The sequence below is a fragment of the Euphorbia lathyris genome, chromosome 7 (assembly GCF_963576675.1).
Source record: "Euphorbia lathyris chromosome 7, ddEupLath1.1, whole genome shotgun sequence".
Classification (NCBI taxonomy): Eukaryota; Viridiplantae; Streptophyta; class Magnoliopsida; order Malpighiales; family Euphorbiaceae; genus Euphorbia; species Euphorbia lathyris.
The window spans coordinates 70,008,214-70,024,151 of record NC_088916.1 but is presented as its reverse complement, the minus strand read 5'-3'; the positions used below and the strand labels follow the sequence as shown (position 1 = coordinate 70,024,151).

General features: G+C 33.0%; 1 protein-coding gene across 1 annotated transcript; it reads left to right on the top strand.

Annotated features, from left to right (window-relative positions):
- The first annotated feature begins 5,211 nt into the window (after positions 1-5,211).
- On the top strand, positions 5,212-12,731 carry LOC136234882 (uncharacterized). Its single transcript, XM_066024372.1, has 6 exons — positions 5,212-5,749; positions 5,822-5,945; positions 6,024-6,132; positions 8,449-8,485; positions 9,168-9,417; positions 12,290-12,731. Exons 1-6 carry the CDS (start codon positions 5,567-5,569, stop codon positions 12,373-12,375), a joined length of 789 nt encoding a protein of 262 aa, XP_065880444.1. The 5' UTR covers positions 5,212-5,566; the 3' UTR covers positions 12,376-12,731.
- Positions 12,732-15,938: the final 3,207 nt, after the last annotated feature.

Below are 15,938 nucleotides of genomic sequence, written 5' to 3'. Positions count from 1 at the left end.
TTTTCATCTCTTTCTCTTATTCCTTGATATTGTGTTGATTAATTAGAGGCAATCTATTCTTGATTGCTTTTATACGGTTGAGTTCTAACTTGATTTGATCTTGTGTTTTGTTTTGTGCTCGTGAACTCGGAGTAAGAGTTGAGGGCACTTCGCTTGCAACGGTAGATAGTTCATCAAAAGGTATTTCCTTCTATCCCTCTTTATATGAAATAACGATTAACGGATCTTGGTTTAATGGAAATATGTTAAAAATTTTATATTTCCGCTGCCAAACGTTAGCCTATTTTCCTTCATGTACGTGGTGAGGTTCTTGAACGGTTTATTGGGGTTGTACATGTTAGTGACACTTTTGCACAGTCTTTGAAGGGACATATTGATTCTTTCTTTGCAATGCATCAATTGTCCCTCTGTAGACTTAGAGGTCAAGGCTATGATGGAGCTTCTAATATGAGAGGCGAGCTTCATGGACTAAAAACACTCATTTTGAATGAAAATAAGCATGCACATTATGTTCATTGTTTCGCTCACCAACTTCAGTTAGTGGTTGTTGCTGTTGCAGATCATAACATGTTGATATGTGATTTTTCTAGTTATGGAGCTTCATGTAAAAGAAAGATGCTCTTCATCAATCACAACATGATAAAGTAGTGTAGTCTTTAAAAAATGGAGATATTTCTACAGGAAAAGACAAACATCAAAAAACAAGTTTAGTTAGGCCAGGAGATACCAGATGGGGTTCTCACTATACTACAGTTTCACGTCTTCTTAGTATGTGGAGTTCAGTGATAGAGGTGCTTCATGTATTATATGCTGATGCAACTGATTATAAGGCTTCAAACAGTATATATGGTTTGATAAGCAAAATGAAAACTTATGAATTTTGTTTCATTGTTCATTTAATGAAACACATATTGGGAATGACGAATGTGTTATCACAGTCTCTACAAGTGAAGAATCAAAACATTGCTAATACTGTACGAGTGATTAGGTTAACGAAACAGAGTTTGGCAACATTCAGGGAGAGTGGATGGGAAGAGTTATGCAAGGAAGTCAGTGATTTTTGTTTAGAAAATGAAATTGAAGTGCCCAATATGGAAGATATTATTACAGATCGAGTTAGAAGGTTGCTTGATGGTGTTCCAAGGACTCATCATCATCACTTTTATGTCGAGATTTTTGTTGAGGTACTTTATTTGTTTTTACTTTTCATATAATGATAAAACCAGTATATAAGCAAAATGTTTGACTTTTTTGTATTTGAAAAATACTAGGTTGTTGATCGTCTTGCTGCAGAAATTGATAATCGTTTTCCCGAGTCAAATACAGAGTTACTTATTTGTATGTCATGTCTTGATCCTACAAATGCTTTTTAGAATTTTGATCAAGTGCTTCGTCTTGCTGAGTTATATTCAGAAGATTTTTCTTATTGTGATCTAATTCAGCTTAAAGAGGAACTCAAACTCTTTATTTATGAAATGAGATCGAATGCAACATTTTTTAGTTTGACAGATATTGGAGTCCTTACAAAGAAGATGGTTCAAATGCAGTATCACTCTCTATTTCCTTTAACATATCGACTTATTGAGATGATTTTGATCTTACCCGTTGCAACAGCTTCTGTTGAAAGATCTTTCTCTGTAATGAAATTACTTAAGACCGATTTGCTCAATAAGATGGGTGATGACTTTCTCACAGATTGTATGGCGTGATACGTTGAGAAAAGAGTTTTTGTCGGTGTCGAAAATGAAGCAATTGTGCAAAATTTTCAAAACATGGCAACTCGGAGGGGTAAATTGCCACCTATTAGGCATTAATTTTCTTACTGTAAATGCACATACTTTTTGCTATCATTTTATGATATAATTTGTTTATTATATTGTTCATTTTATTTTAATGAATATGTTGAAGTAGCATTTTTTTGTCCACGGTCCCCCGACCTATTGGTCCTGGCTCCGCCCCGGAAAGGGATCATGCAATATTAATTAGATTTAATATTTACAACAACTATCTCATTAATTCAGAAATTGAATATGCAAGATTACAATTGAATGGAAATTTATTTTGAAAAATGAAATAAACTATGAATCAATTTTTTTATTAGAGTTAAAAAAAGAAAAAGAAAAAAAGAAGAAGGATAATTACTGTTGATGAATAGCAATGAATAAGTATGAAAAGTCTAATAAGCAAGTCAGAGACGGGTCCCACACAGGGGTACAAATGTTGGTACAACTAATATCCAACCAGACTCTGATTTATATAACAAACAAGTAATAATTATAATAGGAGTAATTTAAGAAAATAAAGTAGTAGCAATAACGGCAATTACACTGTAACAAAAAAAAAATAAATAAATAACGGCAATTACATGGTTATTTATTTGATCAATGATTTATTAGTAATTTATAATTATTCACCTTAAAATTAATATCTACTAAATATCATCAATCAAAACAATAAACATTTAATAACAATAGTAAACAACAACTTTAAATCAAATAAGCCTGTAATCCGTTAATTTTAGATTAACTATCGATTTTTATAATGAAAAATCATAACCTAATCCATTGATATTGGTTAAACAATTTTGCGGCTTGGTTTTGGTTTCGAAAACCGGTTTTTCAGTTAATTTTGTGATGCCCAAGTTAAGATACAACTTAATTATTAAATCAGAGTTTAAGTTCTGAAGATTTAAATGCATTCACAGTTAAAATATTTAATTGGAGAGCTTTGTTTCTTAAAAGAGACTTATTCAGTTTGAATCTGGATTAGTTTATACCGTCGATGTAAAATAACAGAAGGTTTTAGGGGAAAAAAAAAAATTAATAGAGTAAAAAATAATAATATTGTCAGAATCAGATCAAACCTGAGCCTCATTCATAGTTGGATCACGAGTCACTTAGTTCAATCAAATGACTAGAGTTGATTGAACCAAATAATGTAATAAATAAATAAATAATATATAAATATATAGTTAATTTAAATTATAATACGGATACATCATTTGGAAATTATAATTGTTTTTTTCAAGTGTAATCTAATCAACTTTATGGATTCATTACCACCATATTTCAATCCGATTACAACAATTTTTGCATCAACTTATTAGTATTTCAAAGTTAAGCTTTATTATATAGGTAGAAAGAAACATATGATTCAAAAAATTTCAAAAGTAATTATTTTGATCAAGGTTGTAAAAAATGTTAGGCGCTAGCCGGCGGAAAGGGTCCTCGAAGATTAATTGGAAATTAATCGTGGATTAATCAAATTTATATTTTTATATTTTTTTATTTGTTAATCAACAAATTGTTATATAAATGCAATTAAAATATTTATTATACTATCTAAAAATAATAATATAAAATTATTTAATATAGAAAAATCGTATATTTGTAACATAAATCTTTAAAATATGTAAACTTCATCATTTCAATAACAATATCATTGAAACAAATAAAATATAATATTTACAAGTAAAATATAATTCACTAAAAGCTATGAAACAATGTTCTTACAGTCTTAAACCATATCATGAGAAAATAAGTAAAGAACGCAATTAAAACAAAATATCTGAAAATAATAAACATAGTTCAGAATTAATCATGCGAGAACGTTCAAAAATAAATTATAATACAACAAAAACAACAACAAAGCCTTAGTCCTGAAATGATTCGGGGTCGGCTAACATGAACCATTATATAAAACCGTGAAATCAAGTTGTATCAGCGATACAAATTCTCTCTCTCCACACTGTCTCATCCACTACCATATTTTCTCCAATTCCTAATAAACTCATATCAGTCTCGATCACCCTCTTCCAAGTTTGCTTAGGTCTTCCCCTACCCCTCACCACTACATCCCTTTGCCACTCTTTAGTCCTCTTAACCGGCGCATCAAGCGCTCTTCGTCTTACCTGGCCAAACCATCTTAGTCGGTTTTTCCTCATTTTATTCTTAATAGATGTAACCTATGCTTTTGTCCTAATTATTTCATTACTCACCTGATCCTTTTTCGTATGCCCACACATCCATCTCAACATACGCATCTCTGCCACCGACATCTTATGAATGTGACAGTGTTTCACTGCACAACACTCCGTACCATATAACAATGCTGGTCTGATTGCCGTGCGGTAGAATTTTCCCTTCAATCTATTAGGCATGCCGGGGTCACAAAGGAAACCCGACACTCTTCCACTTCGACAAACCAGATTTAATCCTATGAGCAATATCTCCATCTATTTCTTCATCTGTTTCGATAATAGACCCTAAATACCGGAAGCAATCCGAGGCCTGAACAACTCTCCCATCTAGGGTGATTGTCCCTACCTTCCTGCTCCTATCGCCGCTAAACCTACACTCCAAATATTCTGTCTTACTTCAGCTCAACTTAAAGCCTCTAGATTCCAAAGCTTATCTCCATAGTTCCAACTTTCTCTACACGCCTTCTTTCGTCTCATCAACCAACACAATATCATCTGCAAACAACATGCACCATGGTATACCATCTTGAAGTGAACTCATTAGTTCATCCATAAACGATGGCAAAAAGAAATGGGCTAAGTGCGGAATGCATTCCAATCGTAATAGGGAACTCTTCAGTCTTCCCAACACTGGTACGTACACTCGTGCATGATCCCTCATACATGTCTTTTATGATGTCAATATATTTTCGCGAAATGTCTTTCCTTATTAAGGCCTACCAAAGTATTTCCCTTGGTACCTTATCATATGCCTTGTCCAAATCAATGAAAACCATATGCAAGTCTTTCTTCTTATTTCGATAGTGCTTCATTAATTGTCTTATTAGATGGATGACTTCCATAGTTGATCTTCCCGGCATAAAGCCAAACTGGTTTTTCGAGATCTTCACCGTCCTCCTTAACCTTAGTTCGATCACTCGTTCCCAAACTGATTTTATTCATCATCACTTAGACGGTGCTCAAACATCTAAAAATCAACTAGAGACCAAACAAACTCCCAAAAAGACTAATCGAAAAAAATCGGGACGAATTCTCGTTTTCGAGCGACTATATGATCCAAATAGCCTTATGACCGTTGAAGTTTCGAATTGATCTCAAATTGTTGAAAATTAACAACCCAAAAACAAGCCAATATGACCCAGATTATAAAACTAACCGGTTCTTGGTCCGACCAAAGAGAAGGTGGGAAAATGGATTATTAATGGTATAGACAGATCAGAGAACAGCAAAGATTGAAGTGCTTTATCTCCGCAAGCTGTCATTCCATAATTTTACAACCCTTCTCTATTTCCCCTTCCCCAGACAGCAAATTAGAGTTTGCAGCTGTCGGAATCCCTCTCTCTCTCTCTTCTTCATCAAACAAACACCATCATATTCTTACCTAGCTCCATCTATCATTTTCCTTGTCTGAAAATTTTCTCTGTAATGAAATAAAGCTGAACCAGAGATAGACAAAATCATGAGGTGGAGAAGAAGATACTTTTGTCAATTTCAATCTCAAGATTCAATAAATGAATGAAGCAGCAGCTGGAATATTTTATATATTTATATCCCCAATTTCTTGTGTTTTTATGATCTGTAATTGTAATGGCTTATCCACATTACCGATCCCAGTTCGGAGATACAACGTTTACCAAGGTTTTTGTCGGAGGTTTAGCTTGGGAAACTCCGACCGAAGAAATGCGTCGGTATTTTGATCAGTTCGGTGACATTCTTGAAGCTGTTATTATTACTGATAAGAACACTGGAAAATCTAAAGGATATGGATTCGTAAGTTTTTAAATTTTTATTTCTAATTTATTTATTTTCGATTATGTAAAATAATCATGATTATATAAATAGGTGACTTTTCGTGATCCCGAATCGGCAAGAAGGGCGTGTGCCGATTCAAACCCGGTGATTGATGGAAGAAGAGCGAACTGCAATATTGCTTCTCTTGGTCGGCCTAGACCTTCCCCTCCCCGAGGTTTGGTCTTTGGATTTTCCTTCAACTAATGATATAGTATGGCAGACGTATAATAAAATTATTATATTATAAATGCAGGAAGACCGCAAGGTGGCGCTACTCCGTATCAAGGAAGTCCGTCGTATAGTGGGGTGGCAGCAGCATTGCCTCCGCCACCTCCGCCTCCGATCATCTATCCACATTACGGGTTAGTTGTTTGCTTTTTTTACATGATTGTCCATATTTAACGTGATTAATTTAATAAAATATTATATAATCACGTAAAATATATAAACCAGGTAACAAAATTATATGAGATATCTTATTTTTTAATTTATTTATAGATAAAACAGTTGGAATCAGCCTGTAAACAACAAATAATATAATAGTAACGTGCTAGCACAATAAATAAAATAACTTAAAATAAGCAATTTATGTAGATAAAATTATGAAAATTACATGTACTTCAAGACAGCTACTACACACATAGAATGTGGCCCCACATGGAAATCCTACGTGTACATAAATAGTATTACCATTTTTTGTTCAAAACAAAATTGAGAGTATAATGTAAAAAAAGAAACATTTTCTTTTATGTACTGAATGCTTTTCTGTACATTAATGTTATAATACAGCCATTTATCCAAATATTTACTCGGGATAAAATATTTCTAATATTAAAATCGAGAATAATTTTACTTTTAATGTTAAAATATTACATTTCGGTAATAAAGAATAAATTTACTTATAACGTTGAAAAGTTGGTAAATTTTAAAAATAATCTATCAAACCGTATTTTCAATAATAAATCATTATATCTAAATTTCATGTTTGTGTCATTTTATTACATTATTTAAATTAGAAATTTTGAATTTATTCCTAATGTACGAAAAAAATTTAATTATAAAAAATCCATCAAAAAAACGAGCCACGAACCAACAATCAGTTACTGTAAATGATAAATTTTGGTTAGAAACGGAGGAAAATGAAAGGTGTGTCAGTTCCTTAATGTCATAATGTGTTGTGGAAGTGTTGGATCATAATCCAGCTTTAATTTTCACATTTAACGATACTATCTAAGTTATCACATGCGACAATATCAATTTTGTCTCCCTTTTCCAAAGCTTTCGGACTTCAACTTTAATTTCTAGGATTGATTTGTTAATTGAATTGGTCCAACCTTACCAATTGTTGGTTAAACAAATTCTAATTACGCTAATAAAATCAATTAATGTTGACTTGTGTAGGTAAAAGCGTTAAATTGTTGAAGTGTGTGTTTAATTGTTCATTTTCATACTTCTGCATGTTTTTTCACTTTCAAATAGAAAGTTTAGGTGTTTTGTTGGTGACACTCTGTTTACATTTTACATCTGAAAAATAATTTTTTACAAAAACATGGAATTCATGTTTTTGGAAAAGCTGTTTTTTTTCCCACAACAAATAGCCAACCATATCAGTAAACATCAATAGCAAAGAATAAATAACACAAATGGACCATAAGTTAGAGATCTCTATTTGAACGCCTAATACATCAACAATCCTTCCAACTTGTTTAAAAAGCTTTTCAAGATGAATCATTAGCTCATTCAATTTGCTTAAAATAACATATTAGTCATCTAAATTTGTTTGAAATGACCTATTAGCTCATTGAACTTGCTTACAGTGATCCAGTTGCCACTGAACTTGTTTAGATGGTATACATTTCAATTTGTCTAAATTTATGAAAAAATAAAAACTTAAAAAAAAATAAAAGTCTAATTCGTGATTCTTAATGAACTTTCTGTTTTGTACAATTTTTTATGATATTTTTATTGATTTAGAGATTTAATAATGACACTTTCAGTAAATTTAAAAGGTTAATTAGATACTATGTAAGTTTATAGAAGCAATCAAGCTTTTAGACAAGTTTAAGGAGCAAATGATGTATTAAACCGTATTTGAATCTTAGTGTTGGCATGTTGAGAAGAGAATTCATCTAAAAAAATGGTCCAACATAAAAACATTTTTATTTTATACTATGGTTATTATGTAAATAGTCACGAGGAGCTAAATAAGGAAATGAAAATGACATATTATAAATCTGATATGATATGATACTACTTTATGGGCCAAAGTTTGTGGGTCAATCCTCTCTATTATAGGCAGCAAACTAAGGTAACACTTTATACATAAATATAATAATAATAATAAAATGCACTTAATTAAAAACCAAAATCCAACCTTTCATTTGTGGGAATGAAAGTAATGAGTTTCATTAATTTTTCGGATTTAAAATTGCTTCAAATTGAAATTTGGTGAATTTTTATTTTTATTTTTTAGATTTTAATACATATTTAGATTTAAATAAATAATATAAGTTGGTGTGATTGTAGGTCCTATGACAATAAGTTATAGTCCTACCACATTGCTATATATAGTAGAGAATATAAAATTTGAGTAAATTGTTTGTGATAAGTAAATTGGGATTGAAATATGAGTAAAGTTGGGGGTTACATTGAAATTGACGAATTTTCACTTTTTGCAGGTATCCACCTTACACTGCTGACTATGGGTACCACCAGGTTTATTACTTTCTCCTCCCTCCAGAATTTAATAATATCATTATCAATTATTGTCAACAAAGATTAAAAAAAAAAAAAAAAAAAAAAAAAAAGTGAACTTTCACATTTTCTATTTCGGAAAAAAGCCAATTTTACAATCAATTTGTTTACCAAAGTCAACTTCATATTTTAATTTACCCTAGCAAGTAGTTTTTTTTATTAATCAAATCAATATAAAATTACACGTCATTAACATATATTAAATATTATAATTTGTCCGATTTCTCGATTTAAAATTCGTTAAAAATTTTTAGTGGATCATAATATGTTATATACTATTTTTCATGGTTTGGATTAATTTAAGAAAAATACCCTAAACTTAGCAAAAAAAAAAAAAAAAAAACGATTGACGATATTCTTCTATAGACTTATTTAAACTTACTTATTAACCATCTTTTTTTAATCAACTATAGATGCGTGATATAGTTTTAAAGCCATATAGATGTGCGAGCAATATGCGATTAAACACTTATTAATCATATATTGTTACGTGTCATTTAAACCGATTCAATCAAATTGATATTCAAACTTAATTTTGTGCTAAATTGATCCGATTAACTAATTTGAAAAGGAAACTCATATTTAATTTTTTTTTTATTACATTAAGTTGTTAATTTATATATATATATATGTATATATGCAGGGTATGTATAATACCCAAGTTCAAGTGCAACAGCCACAATACTATCAGCAAATGTACGGAACATCATCAAGTAGCATAGGAATGGGAATGGGTTCACCGTTCTATTATCATGGCTATTCTATGCAACCTGCTGTAAGAGGAGCTATTTCTCCAAACCAGGCTCAACGTTATTTTTACTATCCTCCCCCTCTTGATCCTAATTCTTTCTCTTCCTATCCTCCTCCAAGGCTTCCCTTCCCCTATTCTCCTGGTAATTTCCTCTTCTCAATCTCATTAACTCTCCTTTAATACAACGTTATTTATTTAATGTGCGTTCAGAGTTTTTATTTTTAACAGTTTGAAATTAGTTTTTTTTAATGTATGATGTGATTATAGAAAAATTATAAATGTTATATTTCAAATGCGTAGATGTAGATGAAATGAGTATGAACATTCTTTTAACTGAATTAGATCTTCACTATATAACTAATTTGGTAAATAAGACTTAATATGGCGAAAAATAAATGTGGTGAAGCAAAGGATTAATGGTGTAAGTGTTAATGTTAAGTACTGGAAATTAGCTAGCTATAAAAGTGATGCGTCATTTATAAGTGTGAAACAATCATATGTCTTCAATGTGCCTTTTGGGGGGCAGGTCAAGTCCAACTTTAAGACAATACTAGAGCCTCCTAATCCAATGTTATGATATCCAATATCGGGCGACCTACACATGTCTAGTCCTACAAACTATATATTCCAGATGTCTAGCCTTGGGCATGAGAGTTGTGTGTTAGAAGAAAATCTGATGTTCCAATTTGAGTGTCCCATTCCATATCCCTCTTACAAAAAGTGGGACGCACATATTAAAAAGAGACAACTTTTTGTGAGAGGGACATGGAAGTGGACACTGAAACGGAAACAATAGATTTTCTTCCGTGTGTTAAGTATCCTACATTTAAAGACAACAAGTCGTTTATCAGTGTGAAAAAATCCTCCACCTCAAAGTGACTTTTGATGGTACGAGAGCTTTCTAGTCTAATGTGCTGAAATAAAAGATCAAAGCTTAATCTTTCAAAACTAGAATGATCAGTGTTAAGTATCACACATTGGCTATGTTGCATTTTGGAGTCAGTTAAGTCCAAATTTAAGGTACATTTTGAAATGAGTTAAATGAGTTTAAGATAATATCAAACGACTCCTAATCCAATATTGTGATATTCATTGTTGGGCGACCTACATATATCTAGTAATGAAAACAACATGTTTCAGATATATAGCTCTGGACGTGAGACATGTGTTTTAAGCATCATACATTTAAAGGTAACGAGTTCATTCAAGGTTTCTAGTCTAATGCCGGGACGCCTATTTTTGGACGACCTAGATATGTTTAGTCCTGCAAATTTCATACTCCAAATATTTAGTCATGTACAATATTCCACATTGAAATGATTTATAGAATGAGTTATATTTATAGGCAAGTTTAAGAATGGTTTAGGGCATATTTATAAAGAGAAATGAAGGGAAAGGGGGACCATATGGGTAAGGAGAAGGCATGTGAATGAGCTGTATTAGATAATATGACCCAACCAAATAATGGGTCAAATGTGACGGAGCATCTAGCATGTGCTTTCACTCTCTTATTCTGATTTTCCACTTCCCTTTTTTCTGTCTATAAAATTGCCCCACTCTTCACTGTATTCTCTGCCTATATTATTTCATATTTCTTAAACTTTCTACTTCTAGACATCAAATTAAATTCCCATATGTGATACAGATGACTGAAATTACTATCTGATATGCCTAACATCTGAAAATTGGTGTTTCAAACACTCATTTCAGGTTCTTTGCTATTGAAATTTGGTGTTTTAATTTGACAATTTAGACCTAAACATTAGGTGTTGAAAATGCTGATTTCAAAAGTAAAGAATCCGATGATTGTATTATTGCGTCCAATTGTTAGACGTCTCACATTGCTAAATGAGAAATCTATATGGTTCTTTAAATATGTGAGACAATCCTTATGTAACGACCCGGTCCGGAAAGGGTAGCGCCGGGTAAGAAGGTCTGAGCAAGGAGCGCCCCTAAGGGATATCGATGGGGCAGGAATGAACAGGGAGAGAGAGTGACTGAGGCTTATTAATAAGATGAGAATCCAATACATGCAGACGCGTTTTAAAGCCGTGAGAGGTTCAATGTGTTGGATTTGTGCCAGAGCGGACAATATCTACATGATATTGGACCAGGGTGTTACACCTTACCCTTTAAGGTATCTTTTGGAGTGAGTTAGGCCTTTGTTTACATGATATCAGAACCATGGTTCAATATTGGGGCTCCTGCTAATATTAGCGTCACGCACCAAATGAATTGGGCGTGAGAGGATGTGAAACAATCCTTACCTTTTAGGGTGAGTTAGACCTTTGTTTACACCAATAATACATATCGGCATCTAACAATGTAAATAGAAATATTAGTCCTAATTCCTTTGCTTTTAAAACCCGTGTTTTGTACACCGATATTATATGCACTCACTCTGACAATCTAAATAGAAATATTAGTCCTAATTCCTTTAGCTGGACTTATATGTGCAAGGCAAGCCTTTCCAATTGAGGTACTTTTTGCGAGTGAATTAGACCTTTGTTTACATGGTATTATAGTCATGATATTCAATGTTGCTGTTGATATTATCGTCACACACCAAATGGATATGAGAGGAACTTGTTAAACATCCTACCATGTAGATATTGTCTGCCTTGGCCCAATTCCAACACATTGGGCCTCACGGCTTTAAAACGCGTCTTCATGTATTGCATTCACATCTTACTAATAAGCCCCAATCACTCTCTCTCCATTTCCGATGTGGGATTCAGTTCATTCCTGCCCCCATCACCATCCCTTAAGGCCGCTCCTTGCTCAGGCCTTCTATCCCGACGCCACCCACTCCGGACCGGGTCGTTACAGTTAGCCTTTGTTTACATATACAAATATCTCTTTGATTTTGTATCTAGTTAATACAAGACACTTATTACTTAACACACTCTACTTTCATCCAAAACTTGGATTAAAGCGGACAATATCTATCTTACCAATTGCATCTGTGTGAAATTGGATATTAATGAGATGATTTTTCGTGTTTGGCCTATCAGATTCACAGCAGACGACTCAACGGAACACCAGCACAGAAACAGAAACTGGTGGTGTAGTTACTTCTGAAAGTAATTCAAATACATAAGAAGCTCAATCCATCCATTAATCTGTAAATGGTCTTCTTCTTCTTCTTCAATTATAAAATTCTCAGAATTTGCAAAAGCTGCAGCATACAGTTGATCCACAGAGAGATCGTATATTACTGTTTGTCAGGCCGGCTACACACCACATGAATGAATTATTAAAACCGGACGGACTAATCAACCAGCTTAATTATGCTTTCTTCTTCATTTTCCTAAATAATTATTATTATTATCTCATTTTTTCATCTTAATTATTTCTATTCAGAATTTTTAAAGCTTAACATCCATCTTCAATTAAATCTTTGTATGAACGGAACACTTGGGAATCATTTTCCCTCAATAAAATTTTGTTACATCATTTATGCATATTGATGTGGAAGTGAAATTTACTGAAATCGAATGAAATTGTACAAAATGAACTAAAAAGTTTGGTAAAAAGTAACAATGGAATTTCAAACAATATGAGATCTTCGAAAAGAGGGCGAGCTTTGACGCAACGGTAAACGTTGTTGTTGTGTGACCAAGATATCATGGGTTCGAATCTTGGGAGTGGTCTCTTGCCAAATAAATTGATAGGGGAAGACTTATCCTAGGACACCCTTGTAGTGGAACCCCTCCCCAGACCCTCGCTCAGCCAGGACGCATACTGCACCAAACCGTCTTTATGAGATCTTCGAAAATTATCTGAGACTCAAAACTGCATACATAACAAAAGACATAATGCATTACATAAGACAAATACTTGAAATGGACCAGGCTCAACTACCACAAAAAATCTAGAAATCCAAAGAAGAAGCATTCACTCTCATACAACAACAACAAAGCCTTAGTCCCGAAATGATTCGGGGTCGGCTAACATGAACCATCATATAAAACCGTGAAAATCAAGTCGTGTCAGCGACACAGATTCGCTCCCTCCACTCCGTCCTATCCACTACCATATTTTCCTTAATTCACTCTCATACTAAGGCTAATTTTCTATTTTACCAATTTTATTAATTATTAATTATAAATGAAATTAAATACAATTATATTATCCTATATATTAAAAAGATTTCAATGAAAATAAAAACAAATAAAATAAATAAAATAAAGAATAAGTAGATATATATCCAAAATTTTGGCTTCTTTTGTATCCGCATTTCGCAAGAACAAGGGGCTTATATCATTTCATGCCGGTCCTTCAAAATCCTATGCTTTGCTACTTAGCTACCTAAATGTTGGAACATTCATCAATCTACATGCTCAATATAACATATTCCTCCACATATTCGTGGCAGTTACTGCTTCAATACAAGGATAGAACACTAGAATCATTTTTGAGTGGTCGATGCCTCATTCCTAAAATATTGCTATAGTGGAACACTAATCACATCATGCACACAAGTGTTATCGCCCTATTTCATAGAGTCTAGAATAGAGTTTTAGCCCTATTTATATCCTTTTCTAGCCTAAATACTCTGGTTTATAGGGTCTTCTGCCTCATATTGATCTAATAAGTGTTTTGAGTCGTTTCATGTACAATTGGGCAATAATTGAAGTAAAAAGGACAAAAATAAGACAGTAGCTCAGCGAGCTACATGAGTAACTCGGCGAGTTACACAACTAGCTCGATAAGGAGCATTCAGCGAGGAGTAAACCATAAAATCAAAGTCAAACTAGAAAATGCTTCGAAAAACCAGAATAGTTCAGCGAGCTACCCCAAGCTGCTCGGCAAGCTACGACAAATTACAAAACTAATTCCTATTGCGACTCTACTTCGAGAAGTCCGATCCAATCCAACTCCAAATCACTCTATCCTAAGGAGGCTAGAATACCTATTTAGGCGACCACAAGCACTATAAATAGGAGCTTTACCTTTGTAATTAGTATCAATTCATCATTCAATTTAGTTCTAGCTTTGTTTTAGTTCACTTTATACTTTCTTCTTCGTTCAATTCAGTTGACTTTCGTTTAGTTTAGATTGTTTAAGGTATTTTCGTTCCTTTATCACAAGAAGTAAACATCAATTTGTCTTCCATCCCTATTTATCTTATTACGTTATTATATTCAAGTATTCCTTTCATCTCATCTTTATTCGTTTATATTCTTGAATTAATAACCCTATTCGATAAACATGGGCTCATTATCACTCAATCATACCCTTCCTCTATGTTTTAGCTTGAACATGAGCTAAACCACACTTTTGGCTAGGATGGAGGTGAACCATGTTTGACAAATATGGGCTATTAAAGAGTGTTAACATTGTGTTGTAAGAAATAACGAGAGAATTAGTTAAAATCTATTTACTCACCTTGAACTAAGAAACCTAATCAAGTAATAGGTAAGAGAGGTTGACTTGTGAAACCTAATCAAGTAAATGATTCAATCGAGTAATTTAACTATTCATATACCTTAACAGGATAATGCGGATTCGTAGTCTAGGTTATTGTTTAGCTTTAGCTTTCAACATAATTAATGCTTCTTAACACACTTAAGGATTTCGCCTAACCAAGCATCAGCCTAAGGTTGTTAGGAATAGAGTTAATAGTTTTAGACGGGGATTGTTAGCTTTATAAGGGAAGTTATCATCTCAATTTATCTTCGATACACACAATGTACATGAATTAATCCATACAAATCAACACGACCGGGGATACGAAGTCTTAGCCTTTTCCATTCATACGTAGACAAAACGAACATTACTTCTTTACTTTCTAGTTTAAATTAGGAATTAATAATGAAAACAAACTAATCAATTTAATTATCCATTAGTTAATAAAGAATCTTAGTACATGTAGGGAATTGAGAACTAGTATCTGTGGTATCGATACTATTCGAAAGAACAATACTACTTGATGAGATAAAGTTCACTTGCTCTTAATCGACATATTAGTTTTATCCCTATCAAGTTTTCTAGTGTCGTTGCCGGGGACTAATTTATATTGATACATATTCTAACAAATTCTTGTTAAACTAATCTTTTCTTTTTCTTTTTTTACTTTAATTTTTTCTTAATTTTGATTTCTGTTTAGGCAGCGTAGGTCTAAAAGCTTATCACCTTTACCGTTTACTTAGAAATTGAAAAGACTCTTCGAATGATTCGACGAAAGAAGTGTGAGATCAAAGAAGAATAAGAACTGATGGCTGACCTACCCTCAATCATTGATCTTCTCAAGCCTCTAAGGCCCAAAATTATGTCAAGCATCTACGGTAGATGCCAACAATTTTGAAATCAAGCCGACCATGGTACAATTACTTTAGAATTCAGGGAAATTTCATAGGGAGACTCATGCATATCCTAATGCACACCTCAATAAGTTCCTATTCCAATGTGGAACTTTTAAACAAAACGGTGTACCGTCGAAAGCAATACGCCTAAAGCTCTTTCCTCTCTCTCTCAAAGATGAAGCTTCTAAATGGCTATGCTCTCTTGATCCGGGTACTATCACAAGTTAGGAGATAATGATAAAAGAGTTCATAGACAAGTACTTCCCACCATCTAAAAAAGCTCATCTTCGCAATGAAATTAGTTCATTCCAGCAATATGAGCACGAATCGTTATTTCAAGCATGGAAAAGGTTCA

Bases quoted from the DNA above. Each gene is read 5' to 3' on its own strand.
- LOC136234882 (XM_066024372.1), top strand. From the start codon at position 5,567: ATGGCTTATCCACATTACCGATCCCAGTTCGGAGATACAACGTTTACC. The intron at 5,750-5,821 runs GTAAGTTTTTAA...TTATATAAATAG, and splicing joins AATCTAAAGGATATGGATTC to GTGACTTTTCGTGATCCCGA. The intron at 6,133-8,448 runs GTTAGTTGTTTG...CACTTTTTGCAG, and splicing joins ATCATCTATCCACATTACGG to GTATCCACCTTACACTGCTG.